The 17,777-nt window shown below is 35.6% G+C and overlaps 1 protein-coding gene across 1 annotated transcript; it reads right to left on the reverse strand.

Moving 5' to 3' along the window:
- Nucleotides 1-1,076: 1,076 nt before the first annotated feature.
- On the reverse strand, nucleotides 1,077-2,303 carry LOC140246822 (snaclec stejaggregin-A subunit alpha-like). The gene is made up of 2 exons (XM_072326150.1): nucleotides 2,171-2,303; nucleotides 1,077-1,504 (listed from the first exon to the last, which is right to left on the reverse strand). The coding sequence occupies exons 1-2, from the start codon at nucleotides 2,301-2,303 to the stop codon at nucleotides 1,077-1,079; spliced, it is 561 nt and encodes a 186-aa protein (XP_072182251.1).
- Between the last annotated feature and the right edge of the window lie 15,474 nt (nucleotides 2,304-17,777).

Here is a 17,777-nt window from a genome sequence, read left to right on the forward strand (position 1 = left end):
GATCTGTTATTGTATTTCTTAATATCTAATAACGGACACTTTTTTTCTTTTTTTTTTTTCAGAAATTCTGAAAGGAGATTGAGTCATTCATAATCTGGAATATCTCATTGCCGAATAATGTATTGCTATCTACCAGTCGGGTATGTAATATAGACATAAACACACAAACACACACACTCTCCTTCTCTCTCTCTCTCTCTCTCTCTGCACGTGTGAGATGTATGATTTTTCAGCCGGCAAATATGAAACCACGCTATTTATTAATGGTCACGTAATGATGTGATTATATCAAAATATAGGCCCTACATGTATCTTTGCTGCTCCTGAGCTTGCAGACGTTTGAATGTATTGCTTACCGACTTGTTTGATGGAATACTATACCGATTTTGAACACAATGCAAGTAAATCACTCGAATTACCATAGGATCCAGTTTCCCTGAATACTTTGGAGGAAAATAAAACTTACGAAACCAAAAGCACAGTTCTGTTCATCATTTCAATTTATTTTGATGAATAGTTTAAGTCATAATTGATTTCATAAAGTTTGTCAATATCTTTTACCCTTTATACCCTACACATCCTCACCCATTTAAAGCAAACAGACTAACAATAATGCTTTTTTATGTGCAGAACGAGCTGTTTGATTTTCAAACTTCCTTTTTTCGTCAAAGTGCCAGTTAACTCCGGGAAAACAGCGCGTTAAGTTCCGCAAAGGTTCTGTAAACAAAATATCGACATGTGCATTTTCTTCAAAATTGATTTCACATGGGTTGAATGTTAATAAACTTTGTTTTTTATTTGTTTGTTGTTTGTCAATTGGTGTTTTTTTTTTCAGGTCAGGATTAGATAAATTTCCCTATTACTCTTTGTACGTTTGACCTCATCCGTATATCAAGGTTTGGATTTTTAAATTTCTTCACCTTCTTTCTGAGGTAGGTTTGAATAAAATTGATACAGCATGCTTATTCTATGTTTTGAATCATTGGAATCCTTACAGTCTAGAACTATGGAACTGCTGAAATCGGAAAAGCAATTAATTCGCTAGTTTATCCAAGACTCGATGACGACAGACGCGTTCACTGTGGGATGAATTCACAGATGAAAGGTCGCTTTTCATCACAGTTCAGATCATTGAGCTTGTAGCCGTTGAATTCCCCGCAGTCCTCGTCCGGTCCCCACCAGTCCTTGTGGTTATTCGGCTCTCCAGAGTTCCACATATTACTGGACTTGCTAAGCGACCCGCCGAAACCGGTCCACTTGTACTGGCCTTCTTTGGATCTATCGTTCAGCCCGGTCCAGACCCAGGGCGTGCTGGACTTGCCGTACTCGGACTTGAGAAAGTCCCGTACCGTGGCCATCTCTGTCAACGAGTCCAGCGAGAGGAGATGCCCGCCGAGACCAGAGCAAGTATCCCTTGCGCTGGTCCAGGTCTTAGAGTCGCTCCGGTAAATGTAACAAGACTGTCGCCCGGGTGCCCGAGCTGGCCATCCACTGGGGCAATTGACTGGAAGAAGCAAAGGAAATGGTAATTGTTTCAGGACGTAATTCACTCAAAGTCTTTATAACTCGTAAGTTCTTTCCATAGAGTTAGTAACTCTTTATGTCCCCACGTTCGCACCTCCGACTCAGTCGACGGTGTGCAAACTTCGCATACGTTGTCTGCTCAAACCCACAAACCTGCGCAAACCGATCCATAAATCGCCAATTCCATAATATTGTGCGATGAAAGCTTTATTTGCGCTTCCGTTCATTTCGCAAATAACTTGCATTTTATGTGGTGATTGACTATCAAGCGGTGTTTCCTTATAGACTTGTGTGTAAATTATGAGCAATAGTCATGCCTTTACAGTAATGTAGCTACTAGGCATTTCAAAGAAAAACAGTCATTCATTTTCATACAATTTTCATCAAAACAAAGCTTGGTATTTTCTCTACAACTACGTCATGTCCAGCTTAACAGAAAATAATATAGAAGTTCCGTAGATTGTAGAAGAAAAAATGTTTTCTCAAAGCATGACTTACGTTGGTGTGTCAGAATAATGTGGGCACACAGGGAGTTTCTGCCATGGCACATACAGAGTTATTACAGCTAACTACATGGAACTTTGATCTTTTTGTGAATATGCATTCACACTGTTATAGAAAAGTATAAGAAATTGCAGATACTTACAGTATGAACAGGTTTCTGCGAGAGTGTACAGAGCACTCGCTGCGTCCTTATTTATCTGCTCTGTCCGACAGAGGGCGCTCCCGCAGCAAATGAGCAGCGTCAGAGAGACGATAAGATACTCCCGCAACACCATAGTTTCCTACTGGATGAAGTGATGCTGTTGGGAAATAAGGCGATTTGATATAGTCACAAATTGATTGTAAAAAAAAAAAAAAAAAAAGGTTTTGCAGAGTAATAAAGTGATTCGGTCTTCTGCAGCATTGTATCCAGCAATGAATGTTCTTTCTTCTGGGCATATTATACAATTGAAGACCTGAATATAAGAACGACCCAAGTCCATTATTTGGTCAAATTCAGTTTGACATGGGAAATTGTAGCTTATGCATGGACTCATCTTGTGTATAAATGATAAATCCTAATTACCCCCGGAAGTGCCTTAAATGAATGAGTTAAATCTTATATCAATGTAAGAATGAAGGACTTGGGTCATTCTTACATTCATATTGTAGCGCCCTCTATCATCCTTCTCTCATCTCTATAGCAGAATATCATGTATATGAATCAAAGAACGACCCAAGTCCATATGATTCAAAGAATGACCCAAGTCCATTACACAAAATTGCCTCTCCACAATTAATGTAAATGTTAATTGTCATAATAATATATGTGACCGTGCACCTCAAAACGAACATAAAGTCGCACACACTGATTTTGCGTGAGGACTGAAAACAAGTGAAATGGGTCAACCTAGCCGAACTTGACTTTTTCATATTTTCTGAAAGAGCGGGTCTTCTTTTACATTACGCTAAAATTTGGTATCACAAAACGGGCAGGAAAGTGTGCTTTTTTAGCAGTTTATCTCGAGCATTTTTGGTAGAATAGTGTGATTATGTGTGTCTTTAGAATCCCTTTTTCATTTCTGAAAAACCTTGTCCACACTCTTCACTTTCAATTCTAATAACTTTTGAAAGGATAGTGCTACTGTTTTGAAAGTTGGCATTAATTATGGACAGAATGTGTTAATGAGGCATGCTTAATTTCAGTTTAATCTGATAATCCCTTCATTGTCGTTACTCTGGTGGTTTACTTCCTGTTTTTTGTCCCATTCATCGCACAGCCAGCACGGTTTTGTAAAGATTAAGCGCTTGAATAGACACTGTACTTCAGAGCCTCTTTTCTCAGTTCACACTTTTCCTGAGTTTGTGCTTTCTTTCCAATATTTAGATAGGTTAGGAGAGTCCATTTGATTTGAGTTATACATCATTTTAAAGCTTAAAGTCTGCTCTTTCAGAATATGTTCTTAACTAAAAATTCATGTCTGGCGACTTTTTGTTTGTTTTGAGGTGCACAGTCACATATGTTCTAATTTATATATATAATGTTGCTTTCCCATCACAGCTAAATAGAATATTATTGGACAATTCAGATACTCAATTTATTTTGAAAAAGAAAATCGGTATACGACATTTTGATTTCATTGAATTATAATATTTGCAAAGCAGCCATGTTCACAATGCGTAGAGAGTTGTTTTGCTATAGCAGGAATATTACCCTACTTTTCTCTGCTAATGACAATGTATTATAGTTGAAATGCCCAGCTTTATGTCTTGATTAATACCCCTTTCCCGCTGAAGGAAATCTTCCCCGTGTGCAAGCGGGTATCCCCGCAGTGTGAAACGAAACTTGGTTGAAACCTAGGGGAAGCCTAGGTGAAACACCAATTCAATTTTGGGCAATTTTTACCCTAGAAGCGTCCTGGGTAAAACACCGATAGTTCAACGGGAAACCACCGGTGGTTCACCTAGGAACTCCCAGCGTTTAAGGTCGTCGCGGTGAAACACCGGGCGAAATATGCAGATTATGTCAAAGGTCATGTTTGTTTCCGGTAATGCACACGTTTTTCGCTAGCTAGCTCGCGCTCCCAAATTAATCCACACGTAAATGCATGTATGTAAACATACACAGTGTGTCGTTCGTGTGACGTACACCGGCATTGTATTGGATCGTCGTATTGTACGTATGCTGTATACAAATAAGTGAAGAGTTTGTTTGCAAAAACCGATAAGTCCATTTTTGAAGATTTTGAAGTACGGTCTCTGTCATAAAGTACAAAATAATACCTTTTAAATGATATATTGGTCACTACATATAAAGGTATATTCTTGAAGTTATGGTCAAAAGAAGCAAAAATTTTCTTATTATTCTCTTTATTTTTCTTGACCTTTAATCCCAAATATCTCCATTTGACAAATATGGACTTATCGGTTTTTGCAAACAAACCCTTCAAGTGCTGCGCAAAACTGACATTAGTACTTGAGTTGCCGTGTCGTTTGTCCTGTTGAATGTTGCAGTTGAATTAATTGAGAGGTAGAGAATTACGAGTACGAACCACTAGGAAAGTATCACGTTTAAATTAGCGCGCAAAATGTCGCGCCATAGTACACACTTCCGCTGGAATCGGCCGCGGTGCTAGCAGAAAACACGTCTAACGTGTTAGGGGAAAGTTGCAAACAAAATTCAACGAGAGCAATGTCGTAGGTGTGAAAACAAGGCACTGAAAATTTCACCTGAGGTTCCCCGGTGAATTCTCCGGGGAGTCCAACGGCGGTTCACCGAGAGTGGCAGCGGGAAAGGGGTATAAGATTGATCACTAAAGCAATGTTTTTTTTTTGTTTTTTTTTTTTATGACATTTACGAGATGATATTTTCAATCAATGGCAGGGCATTATTTGTACATAACGAGGTAAAAGTGTAGGGCCTCTTTTAGATGTGAAAACCTGTGGATGCGGTTGCTAATGCCTTTAGAAGTGAGACATTCCTTCAAACGTCCACTGTTGAATGTAAGTTATAACACTTACAAGTTTACAAATTTAAATGTAAATTTAAATTTCCCCATTGAACTAATATATATATGAAGAGTTTGTTTGCAAAAACCGATAAGTCCATATTTACCAAATGGAGATATTTGCAATTAAAGGTCAAGAAAAATAAAGAGAATAATAAGAAAATTTTTGCTTCTTTTGACCATAACTTAAAAAATATACCTTTATATGTAGTGACCAATATATCATTTAAAAGGTATTATTTTGTACTTTATGACAGAGATCGTACTTCAAAATCTTCAAAAATGGACTTATCGGTTTTTGCAAACAAACTCTTCATATATATATATATATATATATATATATATATATATTTCAGTTTGCAATGTCAAATTGTTCCCCCCAAAAAACCCTATAAGTTCCTTAAAGGAGCATATTAAAAAAAAAAAATCTAAACTCATAATATAAGCTGGTTTGAATAATAAGAATTTGCGAATTCGCGAAATGCCGAATCAGTTAAAATGTCAAGTGACTTACCTTTTGATATTAAACGGGTATCACCAACGAAAATAACCAAATATCTTGATCCTCAGACGCTAAAGATTCGGTTTGGTCTCTTTCGCACATTCTGCGTATTATATATCAGTGAAACTGCCTTCTCAGAGAGGAAACAATTGGCAAGAATCGATGTAATAAAAGAGTAGTTAAATAAAAAAAAAAGAAAACTATGACATAAGCAAGAAGGTAGAAAGAACAGAATTTGATCAAACTGTCATTTCGTTTTTCGTCCTTGCATAGTCAAGAGAGATAATGTTTGTTGAGATCAAAGTCGTTTGTAAATGACTTAGGCGTCAAATATAAAGAGATATTGAGTCATTATAGACGTATCGATTTTATGCATCTACTTCAGCGTTCGTCTTCGTAAAATCGCTAACATGCAATCAATTAAGATGAAAATGATAATAAGAATGCGTCTTTGGCTAGATCAGAGGGTAACTTTTACGACGTTACTATTCATTCAGGCCGCTTAAAGAACACTGCGCGGCAACCTAAACCCTATTGTTACTGGGCGTTCAGTAGGAGATGGAAAGAAATAACAATAACTATCAGTCGCTGTTTCATTTTGGACAAGGTTGCTTTATGAAATAAATCAATGAAATGTCCATCTACTCTATAACATATTTCAAATGTCAAACAGCACTTAGGTTTAGGAGATGTAAACGGAATAGCTGGAGCTGTAATATTGAAGAAGATTATTGAAGATTTCTTTATGCTGGTTTCAGCTCTTTGGGAGTAAAATGACAATGTCAAGATAAATTATATTTGTCATCACTAACTTTCATTATGCCTTCCCATCATGTCTTTTCCAGGAAAGACCGCATGTCTCCCTAACGGCATTTTATTATTTTAGCTTAATCCTCTTCAGAAGAAAATGTTTACAAGCAAGAATGAGGATCAAAGCATGTCTTCATTGTTACATTTACATGTTACAGAATTGCACTTAGACTATATTTTTGTTGTTATGCCACGTGTACAAGATTTTGATACGAATACTTTATTAGATACAGCGGCGATAAAGCCGGGGATGATATACACGATTTCAATATGGGACTGACATATCATCAATATCCTCCCACGCACCCATGGATCGAAATTAATAAAGCAAATCGTGTTTGTCATACTCAAAATCAAACTTCAATACTGGTTCATTTAGTATTGTTGCAAACAGCTCTGTTACCCGCAATAAAACACTATGCAATATATGAATAGCTTGCTTCCAAAAGGCGCTAAATCCACTAAAACTTGATGGATTTAGCTCCTTTTAGATGCAAGCTCTTCATATATATATATATATATATATATATATATATATATATATATACATTGATATGTATGATACTGTGGCATCATATGTAATTCACATCACGCAAAGTAAATGACAGGCAGATATAGATGATATATTGTCTCCTTTTTAAAATGTAATGTTTCTCTTTTGTCCGTCACGCAACTAGTATATCATTCAGCTAACCTGAGGCGGAATAATAGGATTATGATTTTCAAATTTCATTGCAGATTATCCAAGCAATCTACATTACCTTACTGACAATAGCTTTTCTTTTTTATGTTTTCATTAGGGGAAACTTGAGGACTCCTTTAATTCTGTCAATTAAACACTGTCATGTTGTTTACTTGTGTTTATCCACTGAAAACAACGCGTGAGTTGGCAGATGTGTATTAATTTTATTGTCATGATATTTGTTGGGCAGCATATACGATGGAAAATAAATATGATGCCGTACATGAAAAGCATAAGAATAATTGAAGCTGAAAAAAAAAAAGGTTATTTCGTTTTATGTGACATTTTCTTTTTATTTCAGAATTTGATAAATTTTCAGTTCATAAATCCTATGACATCTTTAATTTTAACGAGACCTGTCACAATTACATGGCATATAATTCAAGGAATGGATTTTCAAAAGCAAAATCTATGTTTCTCATTAATTCTCTGGATATATCAAGGAGCCTTTTCCAGGCCGATACAGACATACAATATGTCCCTTCAATCAAATTCTTTGATTTGTTTTTTATGATAAAGACATTTGATGTAGTCCATTTTGACACTCTGTGTTGCATTATGTCAATAGAATTAGGGGTGTAGGTGTTGTAAATTGATTCAAAATATTGTCTCCTTATTAACGTCCATTTGTGACCATGCACCTCAAAACGAACATAAAGTCGCACACACTGATTTTGCGTGAGGACTGAAAATAAGTGAAATGGGTCAACCTAGCCGAACTTGACTTTTTCATATTTTCTGAAAGAGCGGGTCTTCTTTTACATTGTGCTAAAATTTGGTATCTTAAAACGGGCAGGAAAGTGTGTTTTTTTTAGCAGTTTATCTCAAACACTTTTGGTAGAATAGTGTGATTAGGTTTGTCTTTAGAATCCCTTTTTCATTTCTGAAAAACCTTGTCCACACTCTTCACTTTCAACTCTAATACCTTTTGAAAGGATAGTGCTACTGCTTTGAACGTTGGCATTAATTATGGACAGAATGTGTTAATGAGGCATGCTTAATTTCAGTTTAATCTGATAATCCCTTCATTGTTGTTACTCTGGTGGTTTACTTCCTGTTTTTTGTCCCATTCATCGCACAGCCAGCACGGTTTGGTAAAGATTAAGCGCTTGAATAGACACTGTACTTCAGAGCCTCTTTTCTCTTTTTCTGAGTTTGTGCTTTCTTTCCAATATTTAGATAGGTAAGGAGAGTCCATTTGATTTGAGTTATACATCATTTTAAAGGGTGTGTACAGTTCTGGTCGAGGTGTAGATTTAGCTTTTAACGTTTTGCAAGATATTCAGAAACCACTCTATGAGATGTCAAAGAGCATGCAGTTCTAAGGGGTATCAAAAGTTTATTCGATGAAAATCGGTTTTGAAATGGCCGAGATATCCAAAAACAAGGTGAAACAAAGAGAACCTAATAAAGTTGTGGCATGTCGCCTTTTATTATTATCACTTTTTTTGATATCTCGGCAATTTGAAAACCAATTTTCATCAAATAAACGTTGGATACTTCTTAAAATTACATGCTCGTTCATATTTCATAAGAGGCTTTTCATTATCTCACTTAGGAATGTTCAAAATATGAATCCCTTCCTCAACCAGTACTGTACAGTCCCTTTAAAGCTTAAAGTCTGCTCTTTCAGAATATGGTCTTAACTAAAAATTCATGTCTGGCGACTTTTTGTTTGTTTTGAGGTGCAGTGTCACATTTAATGTTATCTTAAACTTTATTACCTTCCTCAAGTGATGGCGATCATCATGGCCATCATCAATTCTATTATGAAAACCTACAAAAGATTCTCTCCCTCCTTTGTTCATATTCTTATTCCATATTCATGAAAAACTGAACTGTTCATCCCTTCCCTACACAGCCATCTAACACATTCCATTTGCCATTTACAAAGACCATCTGCTAAATGTACATAGACTTGTTGAAATACTATGAAAGAAAAGTTTTGAAGTTTTAATACTTTAAGATTTGAATAAGATATTTTTGATTCTCTTCTACGCCTCATCTTTAAAGGCTTTTATTCTCAAACTCCCCTTCTTTCGAGCCTTTCCCTTTTCGTTCCCTGTATTCCTTAGTCTCTCACCATTACACCTTTCACGCTCTTTTCTATTTTTTTTTTACTAAAGCTGCCTCCTTTATCGCAACTGATTAACAAATTGCCGTCCATCGACGTCAAATTAATAAGCACTGAATTAATTAGTCTGTAGTAAGTAGCCATGACAAAAGACATTATGGTATACATAGGTTTATCATACTCGAGCAGGAATTCGAACCCCGTCCTCCTGATATCTCGACAGGCGTATTACCATTACACCACCGAGCTTCCACATGACAGCCACTGCTTTTTCTAAAAATCCTTGTAGCATGGGGCGGTACTATACGTAATTATTATAATTTATGAATTTCTTGTTTTACTGCAACAACAAATTGCCGTACATCGACAAACGGGAGGTCGTAGGTTCGAATCCTGCCAGAGTAGGCCTATGTATGCCCATGGTCTCTTTCGTCACGGCTACGTCCTAAACACTGATCAATTCAGTGTTTGTTTGTTTGTTTGGTTGTTTTTGTTTTTGTTTTGTTTTTACGTCGATGTACGGCAATTTGTTTATCAGTTACATTAAAAACAAAAACGAGGGAACAATATAATGAGTTTAAATAGAACTGCCTCCAATTTCTTGTGTGTTTGTATACATGTTTTATTTGTTGTTTTTTTCCCTTTCTATCTTTTCTTGACTAGGCAATTTACCTTAATTTCATTCGTTCATCAGTTATCTATTATTCTTTTATTCAGGAAATTATTGAGGAGACTGCAAACTTTAAGCTTTACTTTTCACCGGTCCCCTCCAATTGTATTTTTTTTTTCAATTCAATTCAATTTCAATTCAATTTCAATTTATTTTCATACTTCTCAATGAAGGAATGTACAGCAAATATAATAAAAACATAGTGAATCATAATATCCGGCTTGGATGTACAGTAAATTAATGCAAAAATATAAAACATATAGTGGTCAATCATCGTACGTTTGGTTCTATGTATAACGCTAAAGAAATATGACGGTAAAGAAATTTTAAGTCGGTATATTCAGAAAGACCAATGTATTCATTGTCATTTCACTTTTTTTTTTCATTGTTAAAATATTGAACTGATTTTGTGTTGTTAGGTGTATGTTCATCATTTGTGTTGTTGGATATGAAATAAAAAATATAATGAAGTGAAAATAAAAGACAAAATTAGGCTACTTCCCAATTAACGATATAGGCTTCTTAGCATCTCAACTCCTTGTTTAATATGAATGCAATTAATCTCTATGAGAGGTACCTATATCAGCGGCAAAGGACATAAATTTAAAGTGTTAACATTATTACAAGCTTGTTTTTTTTTTTTTTTTTGTCTCTCCATTAGTGAACTCCGTCGTCATACCTACTTACGATATGGAAGAGGACCTCTGCGTCTTTAATCATTCTCGATGGACAGCTAAGAATTTGAACAATAACGGCAACTCTAGTGCAATAACCAAAAACTCACTTAAAAAAAAAAAAATATAGGAACTAAATTACTTTCCGAGCCCTTTGAAGTGCATATTCATTACTGGTGAAAAAAATAAAAAATCCGTACTTTTTTTTTTCTGTCTTTGTTACAGATGTACACAGTGTACATTTGATGTATAGTTTGATTTGACATTATATCCCAAGCTTAGGCCTACTGAATAAATCATGTTCAAACAACACCCACATTCTCTTTCATTAATGATAACAAATACATAAATTAAAAAGAAACGAAAAAGACTACTTATTTTCTATAAAGCCTATAACTATTCTTATGCAGCAATGCAATTCGGAATTGAAGGGTTTCATGTCCAAATCAATCATCGTGTATCACTTCGCCTTCTGTTAACAGCTGCGGAACACGTGTGCAAACACTCACCACGGTACACATCATTCTGTTGTTTGGTAAACGCACGCGTTGTATCCAATCAGAGCCCAGAAGACTGTATCCTACGTGCGCGCATCCTACGTCGTTAAAGCAGTGACAATGTTGAGGTCAGCCAATCAGAATGTCATGAGTGATGAATATGGAATGTGGTTTCTGTCAATTCGAAGCATACACTGCAGTGTATGAGCTATGCGCCTTTCTTCACTGGTAGATAGCACTTACATTTTCATCTTCCGGTGTCCAAATCTTTGACAATAAAAGTGTCTTCAAAAATTATAAATTGGTAGCATCTAAGTCCGGCCTTAGCTTATCATCATTGAAATGACCTGTGAAATCTTGCACGGAATCTACTGACTTGATTGAAGTGTAATTTTATTGTTAAAAAAGAGAGCGAAAACAAGTTTCCAATAGAGAGAACGATATTATGTATTTTTACGGTCACTGGAACCCACATCATCGGTATGTGAAAGAGATGACGCTAACATTAGTTATGATAATTCTTTTGATTTAGTCACTGCAAAATACAATGAATCATTTCATTTCAACATGTTGAAATCGCTGGAAAATTACAATGCATGGTGTAAAAAGATTCGTAAAATAAGGAATAAATGTAAAATGTATGAATTGAGTATCTGAATATAAGAACGACCCAAGTCCATGGAAGACCATTTCGAGTAAACTTAAAAAAAAAATAAAATGATATCTTTTTTTATTTGTCCAATAATATTCTATCTAATTGTGATGGGAAGGCAACATTGTATATAGAAATTGGAACATATATTGTCATGACAATTAACATTTACATTAATTGGGGAGAGGCCATTTTGTGTGATGGACTTGGGTCGTTCTTTGAATCATAATGGACTTGGGTCGTTCTTTGAATCATATACATGATATTCTGCTATAGAGATGAGAGAAGGATGAGGGAGGGCGCTATAATATGAATGTAAGAATGACCCAAGTCCTTCATTCTCACACTCATATAAGATTTAACTCATTCATTTCAGGCACTTCCGGGGGTAATTAGGAGTTATCATTTATACACAAGATGAGTCCATGCATAAGCTACAATTTCCCATGTCAAACTGAATTTGGCCAAAAATTGGACTTGGGTCGTTCTTATATTCAAGTCTTCAATTATATAAAAAAGAATCAGAATGATTATTGTAAAGCTCTTTATAAGAGATATTGAAATAAAGTGAATAATAATATGGTGAAATTAGCTAACAACTAAATATTATGAGAACAAAATAGCTGACATCAGTGGGGAAGAGTAAAAAGACATGGGATGTGATGAATTATGCCGGGGGGGGGGGGTTGCTAGATGAAAACAATTATTAAATGTATTAATTGTAATAATAAAACAATTGTAAATGGCGAAAGGATATGTATTTTTTGAATAAATTTCTTTTCATTAATATTGGTTGTGATATTCTTCAAATTCAATAAATTCTTCTTTTGACGATACGTACGAATATAATTACCTTCAAAATGTTAAAAAGAAAAGTTGAGTCATCCGCATTTTTCAAACCATTACTTGTAAAGAAATAATTGATATTGTTAACTGTTTAAACAATGATGGAAGATGAACAATGATGAAATCTGGTATTTTCCCAGTGTAGCTTGAGTTGTACCAGTTTGTAAGAGTTGTTAAACTGATGTAACGACAAATTTCGCCCAATATCAGTTGTATATGTTTTTTGTTTTTTCAAAAGCTTTGAAAAATGTATTTCCCTTTAGGCATGTTGAATGTCTTACAAAGTGAAAATTCAATAACAAACATCAGTATGGATTTACAAAGGGGCACTCCACATCTTCTCCATTTACTGATTTTATTCATAAGGTAATGTAAGCAATTATAGCGGGGAAATTTCACTAGTATTATATTTAGACCTTAGCAAAGCATTTGACACTCTTGATCATAATAATCTTTTAGCTAAATTAAGTCAGTATGGATTTCGTATATCAGAATATACAAAATCATCAGATATATTTCATTTCTTTTGTATATAAATGATTTACCGAATTGTTCTAATGTTTACAATGTATTTTATTTGCAGACGATACAACCACATTTTTGTCTCATGATGATATTGATTCTCTGCAAGATATTTTAGTAAGGAATTGCAAAGTGTAACAAATTGGCTACGAGCTAATAAATTATCCATCAATGTATTAAAAAAAAAAACACTAATTTTATGAGTGTTAGCAATGAAAAAAATGTAACATTGACACAGTCTTTATTGACATGTGTTGTTCTCAAGTCATGCAGACGTCGTCACTGAGATTCCTTGGAGTTCACGTAGATAGTAAATTGAATTGATCAAATTACATTTATTTTGTTTGTAACATTATCAAAAATGTTGGCGTAATATATACATATAGTTTTCTCCCAAAGTCTGTTTTGAAATCATATAATGAAAATAAAGATAACAATCTATAATGCTATAATTTTACATCATTTTATCATGGAATAACTATTTGGGGCAATGCTCACGAATGTTATATTCGATGACTCTTCGTACTGCAAAAAAACGTGCAGTACGAATCATTACCCATGCCTCTCTTACCACCGCAAGATATTGCGGTTGAAAAATCAAGCTGGAAATTAATGTACTTGTGTGAAAATTCTTTAATACCAAAGACACTCTTAGATTTGTTCTCTTTTAATAATAAAATTATAGCACGTAATCCACGAGTGATTTTCACACATCTCTATCTCGTACTTCTTTTTATCAATGGGAATTTGCGCATTACACTGATGTGTACATGCACACATTATACGTTTGAACCAGAAATAATACTCGCCCGATGCCTGCTTCATCCATTTATCACCGAAATAATCAGTCCATGCGATATATTGCCACTTATCATTTTGCAAATGCATCTGTACATGCAGGGAAAGCAATAACCAACTTGCTCTCACCGTTTATTAAGCAAGGCTCGTGGAGGGCCGACAATTAACTGTAAATTGGCTGATAACAGGAAGTAATAAAACGAGATTGCAGCATAATACATCTAAGCTCATAGTCAGAGCAAGGCAGATTTAAAAAAAAAGCAAATTTATTGGTAACGCTTTTGCAGAATTGTGACAGATTGCAACATATTTCTTGATCAGCATTGTCAATGAACTCGAAACTCATCTCGTTATTCTCTCTTTCCGTGATTGTTTATATTTTATATTATCATTATTGTTGTTATTATTATTCTATCATTACTATTATTATCATTATTATTATTATTATCATTATGGTTATCATGATTGTTTTTACCATTATTATTATCAATGATATTGTTACTATCATCATCTTGGTCATGACGAACAGGTCTTTGCAGTCTTTTTTTATATAATTTTCCTAAAGAAATTCGGATGAGGAGAAAAAACGACAACAGAAAACGACGACAAGCGACAATACCAATCATTCGTTGTTGTTCTTATTTTTCATTTCAGAAGATATCTACTTTATTAATGGGGTGCACAAGCAAATCAGCAAGCACGAATAAGGTCAAATCCGAAGAAACAAATGGGCAGTCAAAAAAGGGCCAACATTATACTGAAATGCCTGTAAACAATATTGATCCATTTTTTTTTTGTATCATCAAACCGATTTTTGACATGACATGTCTTTCAAATTTGCATATTCCTCCAGAAATTTGAGAAATGTTGAAGTACGAACGATGTTTTCATATCTTTCTCGGTTTTTGTTTTCGTCGCCTTCTGGTTTTCCATGATATGCTCTATATCACTATTTCTACAAGTCATTATCGATATTTCTTTTTGTTACTGCTTTCAAAACTAATATAACAGCCAAGCCCTCCACATTCCTTTGAATTTGATAAAAGAATAATAAAAATCATTTGTAATAAGAAATATACCATTCTTCAATGACAAACATAGCGGAAAGTGATTAAAAATATTTCACGAATAAACAAAAAGTACACTAAACATTGAACAAAAAACTTGAATTCATTTCAAAGGACGAATTGAAGGACCACTTAATGTATAAGACCAGATCAATACGCGTAATTGCTGTTTTCCTATGTGTTTCTATGTGTTCATATGCGTCTTTGAGTGGTCCTATGCATATCATTTACTTTTTCAACATATCTTTCATAAGTTATACAGCACTCTGAATGAACCAAGTCATTTACAGTTTTTACAATGAAAAATAACATGTGCCTAGTTGACGACATGTTAACACAAGGCAATGTTGTCATAATGGTCATCTCTGCATAGCATGTCAGGAATGACAATAAGAGAGAGATATACGAAACGGGTTATATAGAAACACACAAAGTGAAAGAGGGAGATTGAGGGAGAGAAAGAGAACAGAGAGGAGAGAGGACAGCCCGAGATGGAGGAAGAGAGAGAAAGAGAGAGAGAGAGAGAGAGAGAAAGTAAAGAGGTGATAAATAACACAAGTATTATGAACTAAAATTCCACGCACACCTATAAGACGTACATAATTTATGTCGTAATTACAATCTGTGTAAACTTATCTGCCAACATTATTTCGTGATATTCTATAATTACTAATTCTATGCCTTTGATGTATGAATAGTGTCTTTCACCTTATTCTCAATTTCACCATATTTCATCTTATCAAAATACTTAAAGTGGGCCATTATACAGCTCAATTGGGTAAAGCAATATAATGATGGGCAAAATAATTTGATTATTTATATTGAGGAAAACTATGGTACTTTTGATTCAAATTAATATAACATTTTATAGCCTACTAGTTTAGAGCAAGACGTCATCTTCCATCTACCAACGAGAGGGAGAACAGAAAGCAAATAAATTACATTACTATTAAAAAGAACAAGCGTGAAATTGATACCAACATCAACCAATGTATCCTAAACCAATCTTTTGGTAGTTATTTCTTTCGAGCCAAATAAACTTATTGAGCGTGTTTCGAATTTTTATATTCCCAGCTGTCTAGATAAAGTGGCAACAACTGGTTTTATACCTCCTCTCGTTGATCAATACAAACAAAAGCACGTGACGCAATGACTTCAATAGCATGACATCACCTCATTAAAAGCAAGTATCATTGGCCATGCCGCACAATTGTTGACGTGGATAGTTCAATGCTTTCATGTTTGTGAGGACATTTAAACCAAATCTTCAATTCGCCTAAGAGTTCATATGCCTCATTCTTAAAGGTTTTACAAGTTAAGACATAAACGGGGGCGTTCCACCAAGCATTACTTAACAAGAAATACACCGATATTTTTTCAAACAGTCCACTCTGAAGTTGACCACGAATCAGTCCTACTAGCACCATGTAACAAAACGGCACACAAGCGAAATAGAAGAGGCAAGTTACAGCGACGACGGTCTTAAGCCCTTTTAAACCTCTAGATCTGAGAAGACTACGAAGCTTGTGTTTGCATCTCCTGTCGATTTCCGGGTGGTTATTCTTGACGTTAACGGAGCTAGATCCTGCCCGCCATCCTTCCCGGACCCTCTTTTGGCGCACTGATCTGTAAGCTATTGTCAAGAGCAAAGTGTTGCTAATTGTCAGGGTCAGCAGTGGCACGATAAAGGAGATCAAAATGAGGCAGACCGTCGGTTTTAACGTCGTGACAAGCGACGCAGATAAGCTTACTGCGGAGAAGCGAAACCTGGAGCTATACACCGTGCAAAAATTTCCCAAGACGTCTTTGAACGGCATAACACGAAGCGGCAGAAGCGGAATAACAACGAGTAAAACTCCGAGCTTGACACATACAATGCACACCTTTGTACGCCTGCTCGTGACGAACTTTACATACGTCAACGGCCTTGTCACGGAGACGTACTTGTAAAGGTTCATCAGGCAGACTATGTACAATGACTGAAGTATCATGTAGATTGTTGTGAATGGGATGTACCAGCAGACTGCCTCGCCTACTCGGATGTTCGGTGCGTTGAAGAAGATGATCTGGATGATGGAGCAGGCGAGTCCGCCAACCAAGTCAGTGATGGCCAAAGAGGTGATGAGGATTCGCATAATGTTGTCAAACTGGCGACGACCTCTACGCAAAATTACCAGAACGAAGGTGTTCGACGCTATTGTCAAGAGAGCGATTATTACGAACAATATGCTTGAGAATACAGGCACACCATCTCTTGGCGTTTCCATGTGGGAGGGAGTGGCGTTGTTATTCATACTCCTCAGATGTAGGGGTTGGAATGAATGTCAAAAAAGGTTCCCTTTCAGCCAGGAGCATGTTACACACTACATTCTTTGATTTCTGCAACCCCTTTGCTCTCCGACAGTGCATAGGTACATACTAACAGTAACTGACAGCGTATGAGCAAAGAGGTCGAGGAGGAGGACATCGCCTGATACGTCTTAAGTGATGTTTACACTGAGCTTGAAACGGTCGTAATTCAAGTCGACTAGGGCAATTGCTCCGACAGGTCGTCCTCGTCGTATATTAATTGTCGTGCTGATTGCAGAAATGGCACTTAACAATTCAGAGCGAAACGGTCCTTGTATTAAACCATTTGCATTAATAATTCGAGAGGATTTCCATCTTCTCTGCGAAAGAGGACACTAAGCATTGAGAGAGAGACAGAGAGAGAGAGAGAGGGTCAATTATAACGAGACAAATTACCACTATCATTATTAGTAGTACTCCAACTGATGGCAATCGTGATGAAACTATGATGAATAATGACTAATTGTGCGTGCAAAATATATCACGTCGTACTGTCATCCTTTTTTTTTTTATTTAATTCAGTACATATGAGTATGCTGACGTTATCCCCTTCAACACA

This window comes from Diadema setosum, chromosome 3 (assembly GCF_964275005.1).
Source record: "Diadema setosum chromosome 3, eeDiaSeto1, whole genome shotgun sequence".
NCBI lineage: Eukaryota > Metazoa > Echinodermata > Echinoidea > Diadematoida > Diadematidae > Diadema > Diadema setosum.